Consider the following 21,749-nt stretch of genomic DNA (forward strand, 5'->3'; position numbering starts at 1 on the left):
CAACAGCCTGAAATTCATTTTAAACAAAAGATTCGCACCAGTTACCATAGTTTAAACTTTATGAAGGAAACAGGAGCGTTTCATTTTTGCCCGTCGGAAACCAAAAAAACGATTCATCTCCAGGGACAGCCGGAGATCCTGCCGAGCTCTTGAAATTATCTCCACCAACGATATTATAATACGAACTAGATGGAATGTCAGTGAAAAGAAACGTCTCGACAAAAGAAAACACTTCTACCACTGAGCTCTTAGTTTGAATTAGTTCGGTTAGGAGATTTGTGACAGTGAATAAATTCATTGATAAAGATAAAGATAAAGAAACATTTATTCGACACATAGACAGCAACAACAACAAAAAGAAAAATACAGACTTAAAGAAAAGAAATACATATACAAGATAACAAGGCCAAAAAAAATAATAATAAAAAATTAACATGAGGCAAAAAAAAACAAAAATACAGGCAAAATATAAAACAATAACACAACGGGTTGCTGTCCGGAGTGTCGAAACGGCACCAGCTCAGCATGAGCTGTGGACAGTAAGGCCACAGCGCTGATTTTCAGCTGGCCCTTTTAAGTGACCTCAGTCACGTACACGAGTACCTAGTCAAATTGCGGGTCCGCGCTATTAGGTTTTTAAAAACTAAAATTAAAGACGAGCATAACCGTTCCGATTTGAGGTCCGTTTAATACTGACTCATACAATGACATAGTCTTAACACTAAGAGTGGCCTACGTGATCAATCTGCTGATACATCACTCTACACTCCATACAGTTGATGCTTTACAAAGTTGGAGATTCGTGGAATGATCCATCAGCATCCTGGCTGATGCAATAACAATATAATATGTTGCAATGCTTACAGTATCTCTGTTTATGTTTATATTTAAAGTTCCAGAAAGTTCTAAGGGTGAGATACTTGGGGGTACATAACTCCTCCCTCCTTAAGAGCGAAATTATCGGGGGGTTGCACATGCACATCTCGATGATTTCGCCACTGCAACATATTAGTGAGCTTTTTCCTATTTTTAAGAATAAACACAATAATCATTAAAAATACAATAAATTACAGTAAGAGAGTGCCTAGACTAATGCTTTTCACTTTCACTGAATTGCCCATTTCACTATCACTTTCACTATTGAGTTGTTTCAGCATGTAGGACATGTGTTGCAGGTCGCTGAGGTCCATTCCTTGAAGATTTACTGGATTCTCGTTTTCCTTGGAGTTTACTCTGTTTTGTAGTTCCGGCAGTTTTATTGAAGGGATGCGTTCTGATGACATATTCTCGGTGTATGATCGTTGATGATGCAGCTGCATATTGTTAATGTAGAGATCACAGGGTTCGTCTATAAGTATTATATACGTACCCTTTATGGAGTTACGGCTTATTTCGCTATTACATCGCTTTTCAATAATAGTTGTGTTGCGGCTATATAATATCCATTTATTAATAGATATTTTCTGAACCTTAATCTGTTCTATAATCACTGCATTCTGATTACAGTGAGTCGGGTGCTCTTTAAATGTCATCAGCTCCTCAGTGCATGTAATTTCAGGGTATGGTGCTCTATTTTCATGAGTGCATAGGTAATTTTCTTCAGATACCTGCTTGCAAGGCTGTATAAGTGGTAAATATGTAACACCTCTCACCAGGATATAAGGATATTTGGGAATTATTACAAGGGTAAGGTTTTCAGGGTCATGAAAGATAGGTAAGGGGTACATTTTATAATAATTATAGGTAGAGTTTGCTATCAATGGTATTTCTAATACAAATGTTATCTTTCTATCTATCATGTATGATTTAACATTGATTGTATCTTCTATTTTTACTAAATTTTCCAAGGTAGGTGTATACATAAGGTTTTCAGATTTAGATATATTAATTAACAGCTGTAATAAATCAGTTGAGTTAAGTATAGATTGATGTACAATATTTATCTTAGTGAAGGCTAAGGCAGTCTCTAACTCGCTAATCTTTATATAAAGCGTTCTAAAATTACTTACAAATAGGTTATACAAGCTTAGGATATAAGTAGAGTAAACTGCATTATTTTCTTTAGTGCTGATTTCCTTTAACATTATTTCAATACGTTTTAGTCTATTGTCCATAATTTTTGAGTTATTATGTAATATTTCTGATGAGTTAATTAGGCCGTCTATCATCTTAGAAACAACGGTTAAGCGTTTGTTTGTAGAGATCTGTTGATTATTTAAATTACTTATTAACTGTTCGTAATGTTGTGCGTCTTCCTGATCTAAGTTTCCTGTTATGACTTTTATTATAGAACCAATAGGGTTCAATATTCCTCTACGGACTCGGTGTGAAGGGATAATCTGTTTAAACTTATCTATAGTAATTTTCTGTAAATACTCTACTTGTTCTCGTATTCCTAAAAATTCATTAAAATAAGGCTTATCTACGGATACTAACTTACTAAAGTTACTATACTTCCTATTATTATATTCTAATTCCATCAGTAGGCCATTTAAATCTAATACCTTAAAAATAAGCCAGTTATCCTGTTGAATAACAGCTGTTCCTTGTCTTACGGGGAGGATCCCGGGATTGTTTTCAATCTTTTGAAGTTGAAGGCCCAGGCTGGGGCTCATGAGAGCCATCATGGCCACTAAGCAGCACCTGCGAAGGGCGTTTTATGTTTTTAATGGGAATTCTAGTCTGTCTACCTCTGACGGTAACAGGGACGATATTTCTTTCAGGTTTTCCTGTAACGATCGCTTTTTCAAAACGGGGTTTATCCTTGCTCCTGCGGGTGTTGACTAATTTTGTGAAAATTGGTTTTCCTTCTGAGAACTGAATATCGGCCTCACCACCACGTTTTTCACGGGATTTTTCTTTCGAGGTAAGCATTTTATCTGATATGTATTTATATAGAACTTTTGTTCGTTTTGCGTGATCTTTCATCAATTTTTGTAAGTATTGTTTCTCGAAGTTTACGTTAAATGGGTTTTCAGACTCTACATGACCAAAGACGACTTCAAATGGTGTTAAGTTAGTAACGGAGTGGATTGAGTTATTATACGCCATGATAGAGTAAGTCATTATGGATGCGGCGTCGGTACATTGTTGCTCGTATTTTGCCAATCTGTAAATTTCAATTAAGGTGGAATGAAATCGTTCGACTATACCCATTGAGTTAGGGTTTCTAGGCGTGCCTATGTGCAATTGAATTTTATAGAGTGACATCATTTCTTTCAGAAGCTCGTTGTTAAATTCAGTACCGGGGTCGCAGCTTATTTTCTTTGGTACACCGTAATAAGAAAAGTATTTTATTAGTGCGCGGATGACTTCAGGGGTGCTTTTACTAGAAATTTCGATTGCTTGGCCTAGCTTGCTGAAAGCATCAACAAGGGTGAGGTATATTTTTCCTTCGATAGTGAACAGATCTATGAATATTTCCTGAAATGGGGCTTCTTGTGTTTGAGTTAACTGTAAGTATGGTTTCAGGGGTCTACGGTCATATTTCATCTTTTTGCACACGTCACATGAGTTAATTACTGCTGAAATTGTTTCAGTCATGTTATGCCAAAAGAAATGTCGCCTAATGTGTGTGAGGGTTTCTCGAATACCTCTGTGGCAGGTTTTTCCGAGGTGAAATTTCAGAATAACCGCCTTCTGTTCATTTTCGTCCTCGATGAAAACTACTCTTTCAGTGCACTCGAAAAATTGGATTGAACCACCCTTAAAAAGGCTGATTATTATATTGCTGAACTGTTTTCGATGTTCTTCCTGTTCGAAATAGATGAAATACTTGGTTTTTGGTTTTATGTATTCTTTCAGGAATTGTTTTATTAGATCTTGGTTATCTATGGGTAGGAAAACTTCTAAGACCTTTTGTTTTTCGCGGGACCTGTCTTGAACTTGCATACTGTTTTTATACCATTGAAAAACTAATATTTGATTAGGCTTAGTATCGATTGCTTCGTGTAAAATAGGTATACCGTGTGACTGAAGGTCCTGTGTTGAATGTATTGTATCAGATTTACTGGAGAGGGATGGAACCGGATATGTAATATTTTCTAAGTCTGATTTTTCAGAACTTGAGTCGGAGATGGTGATTGTTTTTTCTTTTTCAGAATCAGATATGGTGATTGTACGTGAGTCCTGTGAATCGCGGGGTAAGTCCTTTTTGTCATAATTTACTACCATTGAGTCCTTATCAGATAGTGCATTTACTTTTATACGCGACAATGCGTCAGCGTTACTGTTTTGTTTGCCCTTTTTATATACTATGTCGAAGTCATAGTCTAAGAGATATAACCTCCAACGGGTAAGTTTGCTGCTGGGTTCCTTGAGAGAATGTAACCACGCCAAGGGACGATGGTCGGTGTAAATGATAAACTTCTTCCCGTAAAGATAGGGGCGGAAGTGTTTGATGGCCCATACAATGGCTAGAAGTTCACGTTCGATCGTGCTATAACGTGATTCGGTTTCGGTCAGAGTGCGGCTTGCATAAGCGACGGGGAGATCACTACCTACTGCACCTTGTGAAAGCACTGCACCAAGGGCTATCTGGGAAGCATCGGTGGTCAATATAAAAGTTTTTTCAGGATCTGGGTACTGTAAGAGGGGTGCGTTTGTTAATAGCTCTTTACACTTCTGAAAGGCATCTATGTATTGTTGATCTATTACAATTTTGTTGCGTTTCTTGAGACAATTGGTAAGCGGTTTCGTTATTTGGGCAAAGTTTTTGATGAATCGGCGGTAATATCCGATGAGGCCAAGGAAACTTTTTATTTCGGTGGTAGTTTTAGGTATGGGATAATTCAGGACTGCCTGAATTTTATCGTCATTCGGCTGTAAGCCGTTCTGAGTTATTTTGTGACCTAGATAAAGAACTTCCTTGCACAAAAATTCTGTTTTGTCTAACTGTACTTTCAGGTTGGATTCTCTAAGTCGTTGGAAAACTGTTTTGAGTTTGTGAATGTGCTCCTGAAGGCTAGCTGAAAAGATTATCACGTCGTCCAAGTATACCATGCAATGGATGTTATGCAGGCCTCTTAGAACGTTGTTCATTGCGCGCTGAAAAGTAGCGGGCGCGGTTTTTAAACCGAACGGCATACGCGTGAACTCGTAATGCCCGTTCTGTGTACTGAACGCCGTTTTCTTTCTGTCTCTTTCTAGCACTTCTACCTGGTGATAGCCGGATGCCAAATCTATTGTGCTGAAATATATAGATTTTCCTAGCTTATCAAGTAAGTCAGTGATGTTAGGCAAAGGGAACTTATCGTCTGTAGTTATTTCGTTAAGGCGTCGGTAATCGACTACCATACGGAACTTTCGTTCGCCGGATGCATCTAATTTTTTTGGTACGAGGTGAACTGGGGCACTCCACGGAGAGTGGGATTCCTGTATGACGTTATCTTTAAGCAGTTTTTCCACTTGTCTATTGATTTCCTCATTAAGGACCGGGGGTAATCTATAGGGTTTTACATAGATCGGATCTTCGTTAGTGGTTCTGATTTCATGTTTTACCTGATTGGTGAAAGTTAAGGGTAATTTGTCTGTGTAAAAGATATCGCGGTACTCATAACAAAGTTGGAAAATTGCTTTTCTTTCCTCCTCGTTCATGTGATCAAGGCGGATTTTATTAAGGTTGTCTTTTAATATTTCGTCTACATCATAGTCGGTGGTGGCGGTGTTAAAATGACATTTTATTTCTGTTTCCTGAAAAGGTTGGACCTGAAAAGGCTTATGGAATGTAAGCGTTACGCTTTCCTCTGAAAGATTTTGTATAATTGTTTCAGCGAGGCCATTCTTACAAGTGACTATTGCTGAAGGCATTCTAATTCCGTTTCCGAAATCTCTGTAGTCAATTATCGCTTCACCATTTTCTAAGCTCGTGGGAATTTTCACACGGGTTTCAGAGCGGGGCTCAAGGATAGCCTGTCGAGGTGGACTGTATATTATTGGTATCCGTGTGTTGGGTGTTATAAGTAGTTGGTTTTTCATATCTACTGTGGCTTCAAGCTCCGTCAGTAGATCTGAACCAATCAAACCGTCATAGTTTTTATCTATGTTGTACAGATAAAATTTATGTTTCAGTGGGCTCTGAAATGTTTTCAGGAGAGGTATATAAATTACTTCTCCGTGCTTGCTGCGTGAATGGGTACTAATTACTTCAAAGGGCTCTTGGTATTTGAAGTCTGAAAAGTAATAGTTCGCTATTTCAGGGCTCATGAAAGATCGGGTGCTACCAGTGTCGATCATGAACTTAGCATTTATTTCAGGGATGACTATATGGGGTAGTTTATTAACTTGGTGGCAATTTATTTGTATTATCTCTTCGGGTTGGTTGGGGAGGCTTCTTCCTGAAAATTTTCATTTTCAGTTTCAGTCTCTATTTCCTGATTAGACATAGGTGGGATTTCATTGTAGTATTCGTCATTGTACGCGGGTTCTTCGTGAGCGTACTCAGGATAATAGACATTATCGTCATAGTTTTCAGGTTGATTTTGCTCTGATTCGGGTTCGTATGGCAACTCGTTATAAAAGAGTTGGTTCATGTTGGTTGGTTTTGAGAATTGTTTTACAGGGGCTGTTCTCATGGATACGTCAGTCGTCACTGCATTGTTGGATTTATAGGGGTGAAACTGTTGGTTGGGAATTCCAAATTTAAACTGTGGTCTTTGCAAGTTTTGGTTGGGGATGCCGAACTTAAATTGATTTTGGGGTAAGTTGGGCCTGTAACCAGTTGGCTGAAAATTGGGCCTGTAGCCTGTAGGCTGGAAATTCGGTCTGTAGCCTGTAGGCTGGAAGTTGGGTCTAACATAGGGTTGATTTTGGGGGATGCCAAATTTAAATTGGTTATTTTGTGGAACAAGAGGTCTGAAGCCTTGCTGAAGGAATGCTGGTGGTCTGAAAGAATTTTGGTTGTTAAATGATGTTAACTGAGGGGGTTTTGACGTGGGGGTTGCATTCTTTAACATATTGTTTCTAGATTGATATTGGAATTTGAAGTTTACCTCTTCCAATACGATGCTGAGGGCACTTTCAATCGAATTACATTCTTTCAACCGTACAATCCGTATTAAATCCTCAGGCAAGTTATAGAGGAAAACATTTTTGGCAAGATTCTCATATATTGTTACTTTACTTTTTCTTAGTTGTTGGTCTTCCAAAAGGTTGACCTTGGCTATTAAAGCGCTTTTAATGTGTTGTATTCTACTGTAAAAGCTAGAAAAGTCTTCTTGTGGGTTAATTTTTAACGTTTCCAATTCGATGGCTATACACTCTTCTGAGCGTTTATCACCGAAGCTTTGTGTCAAAATTTCTTTTAGCTGTTGCCATGACTCTATATCCTGTCTTTCGCTGATAAGAACAGCGGCTTTGTCAACTAGTTTGCTCGTAATTAGATGGTACAGGTAGAGCTCCTGTTCGGGGTTGTTATCTCCTTTATATGCATTGATAACATATTCGCATTTCGTGAGAAATGTCCTTAGTAACTTCCCGTCACCATTGAAGGTGGGTATTACTCCAGAAAATTCGCGGGGTATTAAAATTATTTTAGACATTACTAATTTTAAGCAAACGCTTCCAAAATAACTCAACAATTATGGGAATTTTCCTAGAATAATGATTACTTATCCTATATTTTACTTAACTAGGGGTTGCAGAATTTGATGCACTATTTTTAGCTTTACAATTAACTTTTTCTTACTTTTAATCAATTTAATCAATTTAATACACTTTACTTAATATCTAGCGTTAAGCAGAGAGAATTTGATCCCTAAATAACATGTGAAAAATGGAGAGGACTGGATTTGGGAGGTGAGAAGTGTACTTACCAACGCATCGCTGCCTCAACACTCGAGCAAAAACACTAATGCACTTTTGAATACCCTTTTCTTGACGTATTTGTTTGGTTCTTGGAATAGCCGTTTAATAGCGAATCGCGACGTAATTTCACCTTTTTAGGTAAGCAAAATTTGATGCTCGAACCGACAGATGCGAAACACGCGCTGCTAATATTAGCGACTATCCTACCGGCTGCGCCAGTCAAATTGCGGGTCCGCGCTATTAGGTTTTTAAAAACTAAAATTAAAGACGAGCATAACCGTTCCGATTTGAGGTCCGTTTAATACTGACTCATACAATGACATAGTCTTAACACTAAGAGTGGCCTACGTGATCAATCTGCTGATACATCACTCTACACTCCATACAGTTGATGCTTTACAAAGTTGGAGATTCGTGGAATGATCCATCAGCATCCTGGCTGATGCAATAACAATATAATATGTTGCAATGCTTACAGTATCTCTGTTTATGTTTATATTTAAAGTTCCAGAAAGTTCTAAGGGTGAGATACTTGGGGGTACATAACTACCTACTTAACTATGTACAAACAAAAAATAAATAAAAAATAATAATATATAAGTATAGGTATATGGGACGTGTGTGTTGTGTGAATTACTGTTATGAGAGTGTGTATGGTAAGTAAATAAATAATGCAGCTTACATTAAAATTATATAGGTATGTGTGTGTAAATTCTGTAAAAAATAAATAGTACTTGTTAAAAAATAATAATGATACATTGGTTGATATTAATATTGTTTGACAGTAACCAAAATGCGTAAAATTCTGCTTTGTTTTTGTTTCGTGACACACCGTCTTGCTCGCATATTGTTAGTCTAAGATCTCCGCTGTGGAACTGAATAAATTTCAGATGTGCGAAGGAGTGCCCTCATCAAGTTTACAGCTCCACCGATTTGTCTGAAGCTCCCACTGGACCGAACGGTGCGTAGCGTTTATTCGCGTTTCGTGATTCGATCTACATTTCCATAATCCTTTTTACGGTACATTGTGTTATGAAAATATTTTAAATACCTATAAACTAAGAATCAATACATTTAATACTAACTAGCCAATTTAAACATAGCTTTATAGCGTAGTCAATCGAATCTATGTATAATTTAAGTATTTTTTTACAGTGAACTACATTCATGCTATTTATAGCGTCGCTTGCCGCAAAATTCCTTAGCAGTGTGTAGAACCTCATACCTAATTACAAACTGCATTTTTATATGAAACTTAAATTTAAAAAAACCATAAGCAAGTATTCATAACTCGAGTCCATATAAAAATTCAAACCATTATTATGTATAACTCAAACGAAATCAGTCTCAAAGTATTGTTATTCTCAGCTATTACAATTGTAGTCTTTGTTAGGGTAACAGAGTCATATAAGGGCACTCCAAGTCTGCATCAGTTTCCAGTATCCAATTACTAAATTGGAACGAGATCTGAATATTTCACGGCCCAACGTTTCAGTATTGCAACGAATTGGATTTGTTTCAAATTGATTGGTGCTATTTTATCCGGAAAACTATTTTACATGTCTCACATATTTTAGCGTAACGAGTGTAACATACTATCTACAGGGTGTTCCAAAATTGGTATACTAAGCCGAAACCTACATGTGCAGAATGGTATACCTAAGCCCGAAACTAAAATCAGAATTTGGAAATTCGCGAAAAAAAAAAAAATTTTCCCATAGTAAAAGTCACGTGACCAACAAAGTTTCTATGGAAAATGAAATTTTTTTTTTGCGAATTTTCAAATTCTGATTTCAGTTTCGGGCTTAGATATACCATGCTGCACATGTAGGTTTCGGCTTAGTATACCCTTTTTGCAACACCCTGTATATCACTATTAAATATAGTGAAACAACATGCTATAACTTTACAACTTTACTGGTATGTGCAAAGAGATGGTCTGAATTAATTTGTGGTGGTCATCTTGATTTTGATTACTGTAATTTTTTTAATCATGTGATAAGTTGCGAGCTGTAATATTGCTGATTCAAACAAGTACCTAAAAGGCATCAAATTTTATACGTAATATATATTTCAACATAAAATCATGTAGTACCGACCATTTATAAACACTATGCTATTATATGAAAATATACAGTTTCCTACGTTCATTTACTCTGAAGATACATATAATAATAATGTACGAATTCACACAGAATTTACATCACACAGACTCTCTAACTAACACAATGTTTTGAATTTCCACCGCCGCAACATTTGCCAAATCTATTTTCAATAACGTGAAACACGCAAGTACTCACGTATGGGAGCTCGAAAGCACTTATCGAGGGCATCCGTGATCTGAACAGGCTCTAGTATGTAATATTCGCCGGCAACATCGAACTGAGATTGCAATCACATCTGCAATACGCCGCGTCGGGCGCCGCACGACCCCAAATGTCGATAATTGAGACCACCAAGCAACCATATTCAATTTCAATACCACTGCTACGTACGGTGGAGTTATTTAATAAAATTGTACTTAACCAGTGTTTCTGATTTTAGATTATATGCAATAAGCTTAGTGTTGTGAAGATTACACATGTTTATTTAATGTTCTTCTTATTGTTAACGTGACGGACACAAAAGCTAGACTAGTGTTTGTCACCCAATATAATTTTGAGATTTTCCTAAAAATGTTCCTATGAGCTTCTGTAAAGTTCACTCAGAAAGACAAAATTATAAAGTGTATCAAATTTAAGCTTTATTCTAGCTAGCTGTTTTCTGGCGTCTTCAGGTTGGAGCCCAACAACTGGCTCCGTACGGAATCCTAGCGGAATGACTATTATGTACTTACAACTACGACTATAATGCCCAATAAAACTCAGCATAATTTTATTAAGCTCCTTTACTTCTTATCAGTACCGTGGTCTAATTGGCTAATAGAACTATATTTTTTCCTTCCATAATCCTTACATTCATTATGTACGTAACTCAACAACATTTGCAAAACTCGTATATGTATTTACTTAGCTGATGTGTACATCCAAGTGTATTTGTCAATGGTATCCAATCATTGTGAAATCGTAACGTGCAAACTTGTGAAAGCGGTAAAACTCATTTTCCCAAATCGGCCAGTAAAACTCGCGAAGAGGAAAATTGTATTCAACTTCATTTGCTTTTATTGTTATTACTTTCTGTAGGTTTAAAAAAACAAGTGAAAATGTTTGACTGACCTACTAAATACCTGTTTGTAATCAATACTTCGTTCTTCTTCTTCTTTGCCTAGTTCGCTGCAATGTTCCATTGTGCGGTGGTTCTAAACTATAAATACAATTGCTAATCCCTGACTCAACAAAGGGGTGTTATCCATATATTGTACGTTAGTGTAGGTCTGTGCCTCGACCCAGTATCGTAGTTTTACAAAATATAAAGATATACCTAGAACCTAGAAACTTACCGAACATAATTTTTAATGTCCAATTAAAACTGTATTAGTCGACCGTAGAAATAAAAATACGCAAATTACGTTATACAAAGTTATTTTAAGAAAACCTAGACACGAAACAAAGAAATGGCGATAATAACAATTAAGCCTTACTTAACAGACACAACCCAATACGAATATGATTGGTATCTGGTTCAGGCAGATTTATATTAAGTATAAGAATTTCCCTGAAAGCCTGCAGCTGTTTGTAGAGGTTGTTGACACACAGCCACGAATCCGCAAATAGCAGACTAGGAACGGTTCATGTATCAACACAACATGAAGGAAAATCGGATATACCCCTTTTATCTTTGTAAAGGCAAACATGGGGGGCTTTCTGCTGCCAACGAGTTACGTAAAAGTGTAAATAAATGCGTGTATGTGTTGTGAGTATGTGTGAGTTTTTAATTATGTAATGAGTAGGATAGGGATGAGAATCGATGAATCTTTGGCAGCTGCACCGCAAGATTCTATAGCTAGACCAAACATAATTTACCTATCTACTAATTAATCTGATTTCGATATTTTTTTTTCTTTTTAACTTTGTTTATTTAATATATATAAATAATATATATGATATATATAAAATCTTTCGTCTTCTTAGCGTGTTGGTGTGAAACACTAGAATTAAAGTAAAGGTTTGTTCAGTCGGTGACTGTCTAACATCAAAAAATGCGTTAAAAATACTGTTGTATATAAACTAAGACAAAATGTTGAAAAAATTAATTTTTATTTATACCTAAAGTACGCAGTAGTTGAAATAGGCAAACCAAACTATTTATTAAACTCAAATTTCAAATAACTAAACTTTAACCGTAGCCAATTTTCACCGTCTCATTTTATTAAAGCTACAGTTTCGTTATTTCTTTGAAGACAAAATTATCTTCCGCTTTCCGCAATCATCTGTATCAGCAAGAAGGAAAATGCAGAAAGCTAAATAATTATTCCAATATCCCTCGCCAAGGCTCCCAGCCGTTGCAATAAGAAGATTTTTTTGTGGCCGCCGCGCATTAATGGAAAGTGTAAGAAATTGAACCTCGCTCAAATAAACTGTTTGCATTTATCTCCGGGAATTCGTTTACTTTGTTTCTTTAACTAATTAACCGCCACGGTCGAGCGGGCAGCCGCATCGGTTGATACGAAAAGATAAAGCAAGTTTTTAACAGTTTTGTGGTTTTACTTTTTGTAATAGTCATAAGCGAATGCTTAATTCATTCGTTTCCGATTCTATTCAATTTTTTTATGCATTTATAAAATAGTTTGAGTAGGTACCTAGGTAGTTTATATTATTCCTTAACCTGCCTTCATAACAATATTTGGAAATTTAGAAGCTCCTAACTAGAACACTGAGATTATTAGGTATTAGTATTATACGGTACATGAATGGTACCTTTTATGACAATGCGAGTTTGACATTAATCTTGACATAGCGGCTTGCGAAATGACCTAAATACGTAACAATAACTGTCACTAGAACTTCCTGGCTGGGAGATTCGTAGCATCAGCGAACTGAAAGCAATCCAAGACTTGGATCTGAGCCGAGCTTCTTATACTTGGGATTGTAAAATAAGGGGGAAGAGAAAGAGATAGGCTTACATAGTTTAAAACAGCCATTGATTAAGAAATTTATGCACGGATTTGCACCTACCAAAAAGTGAGGGCTGTGTTAAGACAAAAAAGCGCGCTCGTAAACATGAAACAATAAAACATCTTCGTAATTATCCACCCTGTACTTTATAACCGGTATCAATGACCGTTTCTGTGGCATTACAAATTATGTTTTTTTTTTCACTACATACATGATACGTCAGCAATAGGACAATACAGTTTGAGTTTTTATATTTATTTGGCTTCTCCTTGTTACCTGTTATAAGATCTCAATGTATTGCAACGATTTATCGCGACCCATGAGAACTTCGGAGAAGCTCTCATTGTAAAGGCATTGTGTATCAGAGACTCAGGCACTCAACTATATTAAAATAGCTTTTTGTTCCGGGTATTGTGTCATCGGAAACTATACACAAGACTGCTTTATTTTCATCATTAAGTAAATAAGTATATTTATTAAATAAGTACTGAATTATAGCTATTAGGATATTAGTTGCTAGAGTAAATTTTCAGTTCATATTTACGTACTTATAGCATATTGTAGATTTACTACTTAAATTTATAGTATGTGTGATTGTGAATGCGTCACAATGACACATACTATAAATTTAAGTAGTTACTGACGACATAAACAATAAATACATTTATATACTATACATAATATACTCTTACTCGTTTTCGTTTCAATGAACCTGGACAATACCAATCTATAGAGGTTAATGTATCAATTATACCGCCCAAGGATCACATATCTATGCGGCCGGTATCGTATCACAATCGATTCCAAATATGACTAGCCTTGCTACATGCCACTAGAGGTGAACTCTCGACGTGGGTATGTCGCCTCTATGGCCAAGGTATTAGGGGGCACATATTGAGCAGTACGCCTGTACTGTACTGTACATAAGCAATAACATTATCGAGCAGTGACCACTGGCTGGCCAGCTCTAATGGCTTCCATTACGCTGCTCACCACCTGCGCTAATGGGCCAGAAATATTTAATTGATGAGTGCTGTTCAGATTTTCCAGCACGCATTTTTGAGCGCTTGCAGCTTTTCTTTTGCTCTGTGGCGCAGGTAACATGCTGCAGACTAATTAGTTTTAAATTACCGAGATCGAAACATCCGTGGTGGGTCCACGTGGTTGTTTTTCTTCGATGGCCGCCGGACAATTAATTACAGTGACTTTGCCTCGGTGACAAGGCTTCATTATTATTCTTTCCAATTTGAATTTAAATGTGAACCGTAAAAACTTAACCGGTGCCTTTTCTTATCCCGTCTCGTGAATGAAATATTAATCGTAGAGTTAGGTTAGACTGGAAGCCATGAGAAATGGTGGTGTGCTTATTCCCGTGATTGTTCTAGCCAGTAGACAAGATGACGTCATTAATCTCCTGGTAATGTACCGAATGCAAGCGCTGGCTTGACTCTGAGCATTTGCTTATTCTAATTCTAAAGACTTGAATCTTTGCTAAGCATATATTCTTATTTGTCTATGTATGTTAGGCGTGATGCTTATCCCTCTTGATTGAACAATAACTTTATTTAAAATCTCTTTTAGAGCAACATTTACTGTGTACCTAGTTGTTATTTATACTTTCTGAATATATAGATAGGGATATCATTTTAGTAGGTACAAACCACTTTTAAAATTATTGTGTAGACTTAATGCTGATGGTAATCGCGATGTAATTATCAAGATTTTAACCTACGCATCGTAAAACAACCAAATAATAAATTTTATAAAACCGTGACAAATGGGAATATTCTCCCACAAAAAATCCGATACGGCTTTAAACAATGTTCACTTTTGCTAACAAATGCCATTTAGTGGATTTATGCTTCATTTTGAAACAAGTCATTCTTTATTATTCCCTGCATTTTTACCATAACATGAAAAGTATTAAAAAAATTCAATTATGATACCTGTACCGTTGCAATAAAGTTGACTTTTCTGAAAGTATTTCAGCCAGCGGAAAATATGGTACGCACGCCCGTACTGAAAATCGTCCTTTGGGTCATATATTTTAATGATTCCGTTCCCAATGTTGCGTATAAATCGATTTTTATTGTGTTTTTTTGATAACTGTATTTTATATCGATAATCTTCAACTTCAAGTTTTTTTTATTTTGTTTGTATTAAATACCTACGTACATTACATCTTTATTGTTCTTATTAACAACTAGTAGGCATTATCTTTTTCTTACACGTGTAAATTGTAGTTAAACACATTTATGAATACTTTTAGAAAATCGTGAACGATAGAAATTAATATATGAGACATGTTTTTTATACATCTCGTTTCTGTATATTTTTTACTGGATCGCCTTTTTATCTCCTATCTTTACATAAAAAGTTAAATTACAACTACATCAACACTTATAAAACATCGTTGCGCTTTTGGTTGAAACTACGAGTATACCAGAATTTACTATCCTACCTACTATACGCACTATTCATTTGTAACATAAATGTATTTTAGGTTTGCTTAAATAAATAAATAAATAATTATAACGATGCATCGTTTACAATTTACCATCCATAATTATTTACTTATTTAATTGTCGAAATTTAAGTTCAAATCATTTCATTTGAAATCTTTTTACATAAGTACCTGATATTTTAATAAAATGAGTAGCAAAACATACATTTTAACAGTATATCTTTGCTGCTAAATACCTATGTTCTTTGTTTTAGTATCTAGTCAAATCACGTTTATTTCATAAAGTACGAAGAAAAAATCTAGTTATTTAGTTATCCGCTTGCCATGTGGACGTCGTTTTTGGTTCTATTGACTCTTGCAACTAAGATAAATTTGTGTTTGGGTAATTTTATAACATTATTAAAGTACCTACATAATAATTAAGTATATAAAATATGTTTAGGAACTTTAATAAACAAAGGCTTTTATTTTTGTATTTTGTGCATTTCTCTGTTCATCTTTAAATTTATAATTAAATCTCTTATAATATTATAGGCACATATTATAATAATTTTTCTTTTATTAAGCATATAGTTTCATCAATTCCAATAACAGTTGGTTACTTTCATTACTTCAAACTGTACCTAATTTTATATTCAAAAGATAGGGAAGGTAACGTAATTGTACTTAATTGAAGTATTATCGTCCACCATCCCGCACTAGGCCAGCGTGGTGGACTAGGCCTAAACCCCTTCTTTTATTGGAAGGAGACCCATGCCCTGCAGTGGGGACGTGATGGGTCGTGATGATGATGTGAAGTATTATCAATTTGTTTAAGGTTATTGCAATGGTGATCCAAATGGCATCAGTGGATGTGGAGACAACTGCAACCGGCTCTGTGATGACCTGGTCAGACCCTTCAAAAGGGACTACTGTTCCAAGAAATGCAAAATTAATGGGTGTGACTGTAAAGTTGGCTTTTACTACGACCAAGTGACAAGGAAATGTGTTTCCCCAGAAAATTGTAGTAAGTTGTTTTCTCGTTAATCGATGATTATAATATGCATATTCCTTTTGCTTTTTCTTCTATTTAATCATTTATCATGTATAAATATAAGTATTTTATCCCTTAAAATTACTGTAAAATAATGTATTTATAAGTTATCTAATTATTCTTAGAAGAGGTAAGCCTTTGCTACCTCATCTATCTTTTATGTATCGGTGATAATAATTATGTAAATGCTTACATCAAATTTGCAACACGTTTTCAGCTGGAATTTGCGATATTAACGAAGAAATTTCCTCTTGTAAGAACAACCTGTGTCGGCAAAATTGTATAGATAAAGGAAAATCTTTTAAATGTGATGGCGATTTTGAACAAAAATGTTGCAGTATTGGCTGTGTTTGTAAATCTGGCTATTTGAGATCTGCGGATGGAATTTGTATTACTGAGGCACAGTGCAATGGTTAGTAATTGGGGATAGTAGAGAACGACATAAATACTGAATATTAAAATCTACATAGTGTCTAAAAAAAAACTTTTTTTTAGCGGAACAATGTGGTGTGAATGAAGAATTCTCAACGTGTTCAAATTCTGTGTGTCGATTACAAAATTGTACACAGAGGGGTTTAAAATTGAGTTGCACAGAAATAACTAAGAATAAGTGCGTGAGAAGCTGCATTTGTAAGAACAACTATTTGAGGGCACGGAATGGAAGCTGTATACCTGAAAGTGGTTGCGAAGGTAAAATTTGTTAATTACTTAATAGCGCTTAGCTTAAACTCGATATCTCGTGTGTGAGCTACTCAGAACCTAAGTCAGTAAGCTTTAATAAATGTTAACATTATTTATGTATTACATCACTTTTAGCGGATGGAAGTATACCAACCTGTGGATTAAATGAAGAATATTCAGCATGCTCTAATGCAATTTGCCAACCTGAGTATTGCGTTGATAGAGGAAAACCAATCACTTGCGTTGGTGTACCTCGAGAAAACTGCACATCTGGTTGTGTTTGTGCGAAATATTATTTGCGCAATAACAATGGCCAATGCGTACTGGAAGACAAATGTGAAAAAACCAATGGTATGCTATATTTATCGTATTTGCTCTGTATGTTTTTTTTACCCAAATATAATTTTAATTAATAATAATAATATGTTTCAGCTTCAACTACAACTACCGTATCTAGTGGATCTTCGAATTCATCTCCAAATGTCACAAGCCCACCTACAACCCCTTCTAGTTCTTCTTCAAATTCAATCAATACAACAAGTTCTGATCCACGGAATAACGCTAGTTCTCCTTCAATAGAAACATCAACGTCTTCAACAACAAAAGCAAGTTCAGATCCAGGAAGCACTACCTCGAAAATAACTACTGCTAATGCTTCGTCTCCAGCTAGTAACATAACTGAATCATCAACAACTAATTCTCAGCCATCTGAGCAAACAAAAGCTAATTCCTCGTCTATATCCCAATCAACAACTAGTACAACGAATGTACCCAGTACGAATGCAACAAGTATACCTTCAACACAATCAACTCTACAACCCACTGGGTCTACAGCTTCTACCTCTGTAACTGCTACCCGTCCTGGTTCATCCAGTCCAAAAACAACTATTAGTTCATCATTTTCTACAAAATCTCCAAGTAGTACTTCTCGTCCAATAACACGTCCACCTCCTACTACCACTAAACGCCCAACTAACCCAACCTCAAGATCTACTACTCGAATCAATACCACATCAAAACCAACTGTAGCTTCTACTTCAAAACCAACAAAGTCAACCATAAAACCTACTTCAAAACCAACCCAAAAACCTACAACAAAGGCCACAACAAAACTTAAGCCAACAGGTAAACCTACTCCAAAACCAACCAGACCTCCTTCAACTATAAGACCTACTACAAAACCAACCGGACCTTCTACAACCAAAAGACCTACTGCAAAACCAACCGTAGCTCCCACTACTGTAAGATCTCCTGTAAAACCAACCGTGAAGCCTACTGCAAAACCAACCGTAGCTACTACAACCAAAAGACCTACTGCAAAACCAACCGTAGCCACCACAACCACAAGATCTACTGTGAAACCAACCGTAGCTACTACAACCGTGAGACCTACTGCCAAACCAACCGTAGCTCCCACAACTGCAAGATCTACTGCAAAACCAACCGTAGCCACTACAACTCCAAGGCCTACTGCAAAACCAACCGCAGCTCTTACAACCATAAGACCTACTGCAAAACCCACCACAGCTCCAACGGTGAGAACCACACCTTGTACAACTTGCGAAGAAAATGAGGAATATATGGAATGTGCAAATACTGTGTGTCGACCACAGACCTGTTCCGAGGTAGGGAAAGAGTTGATATGCCCAAATGATTCAAAAAACAACGAGTGTGAGGCAGGATGCGTTTGCAAACAGGGCTATGTAAGATCGCAGAGCCTAAAATGCATTCCGGAATGTGACTGTTAATGATAAAGTTTACAACAATATGAATTAATTAAATGCCAATTCATAAATTATTTGTTTTTATTTTTTTACTTTCTTCAATGTGCATTGCTTTTTTTTGCAAATTCTACCCTATACATAAAAAAGTATATTTGTCATTAATTTTACATTGTAATAAGCAATAGTTTTAAATTAAAAGTAAAAAAAAGGAATTATATATCCGAATTGATAAACGTAATATTAAATTTATAATTGTTTTACCGTGTTCGCTGCCATAAACGGATAAAAAGTAACCACCATAAAATATTAATGAACCCATAAATGCCTAATCTTTGGCATGATTCATGTGTAACATTTTATTAATCTACGACTAAAACCTACTAAGTCATGTTGTTTCAGTTTTACGACTAAATTAATATTATCAATCTATTAGATTATCTCTAGCTTTAGATATAATTTTCAATAATTTGGACCCTTCCTTTTGTTCTCAACTGTATTCGTAAATAAACATTACACCCTCACTAACAGAGCATCGCCAAAACTGCCCGCGGTATTTTTCTCACCAAAAATTCATAAAAATGCCGAGTGCAGTTCTGGCTGAGTATTCAGTTTCTTAATAGAGCTATTAATCCTGGCGTAGCGAGCTCACGCGCACTGTAGGTAGCGTCAGTAAATTCTTGTGAATACATAATTCGAAGGGGCTCGTGACTTTGCCACACAAATTTATAACTCCCGTGTGCCCAGTTTAAAACACACATCAACTTAATTAATTCCGTTTTTCAGTTTATAGTTCTTTTATGCAGTGCTGTAATGAGATTGCCTTTATGTCAATGTTTGTCGTCTGGCTTAGAGTGGTGGGCATAGAATACTTAATTGGTTGTTACAGATAGTGTTATGTACACACGTTTTCTGTCATTGTTTTTTTTTTCATATTGTCATATTGATTGAAATTTAATTTGCTCACGTTGAGTTGCAGAAAAGAACGTTATGCTAATGTCGACCTTAAATATATTGCTGCCCTGCTTTGATAGTAGGTATACGGACAGAAACAGACAGACATAGATTTAATTACATTAGCTTAAAGTTCCTTCCTGCTACCGTACCACCATCGACACAATCACAAATAACAATCCATAAGTACATAGCTTCGCACGCCTTTCAAACATCTGTCAGATCCGTAAATGTTACGTCAGATTTTACAAGCGAGCGACGCTGCTTAGCTAATGTGCGGTGGTGGTAACCCCACTGAACTCAGCGTTAGTGATTCAGGCATATGCCATTATAGAGGTGTTAATGAAAATCACATAACAAATATTCTGTTTTCTTTTTAAATACTAATAGCCTGGTATGTCATCGTCATCAGCCCGTAATCATCCACTACTGGACATAGGCCTCTGCCAAGGAGCGCCAGAACATTCTGTTTTCGGCAGAACACTTTGGTCCGTCTATATAAATCTCCTATAAATGACGGGATACCTAACGATGTTCAAATTTTTATAAGAGCTATTATTATCTATGGATAACTGACTTGGAGATAAAATACCTCGTCTGCGCATGCCTTTATCCACCCACTACCGGATACTTGCCTGAGGTCGTCGGTCCAGCGGGCCGCAGGTCTTGCCACGCTACGCTTGCCAGTTCGTAGTCTCCTCTCGAGAACACGTTAACTACACCAGACATCGCATCTTCGGCATTTATGGCCTGCCCAATTGAATTTGAATTTGAATTTGAAATTGAATTTGAAAAAAAATTGAATTTACTTCAGCTCGCAGATTTTAAGAACCAGCATTGTATGTTACGTGATTATTCTTACCAATTCCCAATTCTTTTATGTTGTCCTTCAAAGAAACCGACAAAAATTTGTCCATTGAAATAATGCCACTACTTTACTATTTTATTCGTAGAAAAGGTCTTTACTTAATTACGGTCGGCCATACGACTAATTGAAGTAAAACATTGAATAATTAACTAGTAAACTTGCCGTTTTTACTAATAATATAAAGCTTTCCCTACTAAGAGAATTAATTAACTGCTTTTCCTATTTAGAGCTATAAAATACTACTAGGTATATAATTATGTACAAAGTTAAACAATTGAGACTAAACTCACCGATAAATTCAGATAAAATCTGCATAACCAGTTTGTGATCTTTATTGAAAATGTCAGTTTGACACTTTAGGGTGAATTCGTCCAAACATCACGTTACACGAGAATAACTATACCGGAATTAAAATTATACGCGAGTAAATATCTAGGATAAGTACATTTGCATTCTACCAAGTTATACTATGATTAAATTGAATGAACGAGGAACGAAACTGTAATGCAACTAAAATAAAAATAGTTGCGTTTCAAAGCATGCAATAGAAATGACATGCCAACTTAGTTTGAATGGATTATAAAAGTATCAAATTGTTTATGTTTTAATATTTTATTCTCTGTTGTTATTCTGAGGATTTGCCTTTTAACGTACTTTTGTTTATTTCATTCATTTTCATTTCATTTATTTAATACCATAAACAACATGTCGCATAAGATGTTAACATTGGTTTATGCATTTAAAGTACTTACAATGTTATTTTACCCTTAGGGTGTAGTACAAATTTTTAAATATAATATCTAGGTACTATACACAATCAATAATTTAATACGAATTATAATTTTAAAAACAATACAGTAAAATGAGATGTCATAACAACACAATAACACAATAAAATTTATAACAATTTCTATAAATTCATCACACACAACACAAAATTATGATTTGACAGATGTGTTTATATGTCATTATGACGGTTTTCTAATCAGCTGATGTGCTGCCGCCATTACAAAATTACTCTCGGATAAGCTCGTTACACGGTAAATTTTGGCGGTATAACATTTTATTCTTGGGATAAGCTACTTATCTTGGTTTCAGGTTTGGTAGAATGCAAAATCTGCTTACTCGCGAGTAACTGGTACTTTACTCGTGAGTAAAATGTTACTCGACG

General features: G+C 35.8%; 2 protein-coding genes across 2 annotated transcripts; one reads left to right on the plus strand and one right to left on the minus strand.

Annotated features, from left to right (window-relative positions):
* Nucleotides 1–5,677: 5,677 nt before the first annotated feature.
* Nucleotides 5,678–8,351, minus strand: LOC119691638. The gene has a single exon (XM_048629156.1). It carries the CDS (start codon nucleotides 7,536–7,538, stop codon nucleotides 6,303–6,305), a length of 1,236 nt encoding a protein of 411 aa, XP_048485113.1. The 5' UTR covers nucleotides 7,539–8,351; the 3' UTR covers nucleotides 5,678–6,302.
* A 7,204-nt stretch (nucleotides 8,352–15,555) lies between these two features.
* LOC105395570 (mucin-2) lies at nucleotides 15,556–18,831 on the plus strand. Its single transcript, XM_011567524.3, has 6 exons — nucleotides 15,556–15,703; nucleotides 16,139–16,327; nucleotides 16,572–16,766; nucleotides 16,850–17,044; nucleotides 17,171–17,386; nucleotides 17,468–18,831. Exons 1-6 carry the CDS (start codon nucleotides 15,646–15,648, stop codon nucleotides 18,781–18,783), a joined length of 2,169 nt encoding a protein of 722 aa, XP_011565826.3. The 5' UTR covers nucleotides 15,556–15,645; the 3' UTR covers nucleotides 18,784–18,831.
* The last annotated feature ends 2,918 nt before the right edge of the window (nucleotides 18,832–21,749 follow it).

This window comes from Plutella xylostella, chromosome 22 (genome assembly GCF_932276165.1).
Source record: "Plutella xylostella chromosome 22, ilPluXylo3.1, whole genome shotgun sequence".
Lineage (NCBI taxonomy): Eukaryota > Metazoa > Arthropoda > Insecta > Lepidoptera > Plutellidae > Plutella > Plutella xylostella.

Bases quoted from the DNA above. Each gene is read 5' to 3' on its own strand.
- LOC119691638 (XM_048629156.1), bottom strand. From the start codon at position 7,538: ATGTCTAAAATAATTTTAATACCCCGCGAATTTTCTGGAGTAATACCC.
- LOC105395570 (XM_011567524.3), top strand. From the start codon at position 15,646: ATGTGGACGTCGTTTTTGGTTCTATTGACTCTTGCAACTAAGATAAAT. The intron at 15,704-16,138 runs GTAATTTTATAA...AATTTGTTTAAG, and splicing joins TAAGATAAATTTGTGTTTGG to GTTATTGCAATGGTGATCCA. The intron at 17,387-17,467 runs GTATGCTATATT...AATATGTTTCAG, and splicing joins CAAATGTGAAAAAACCAATG to CTTCAACTACAACTACCGTA.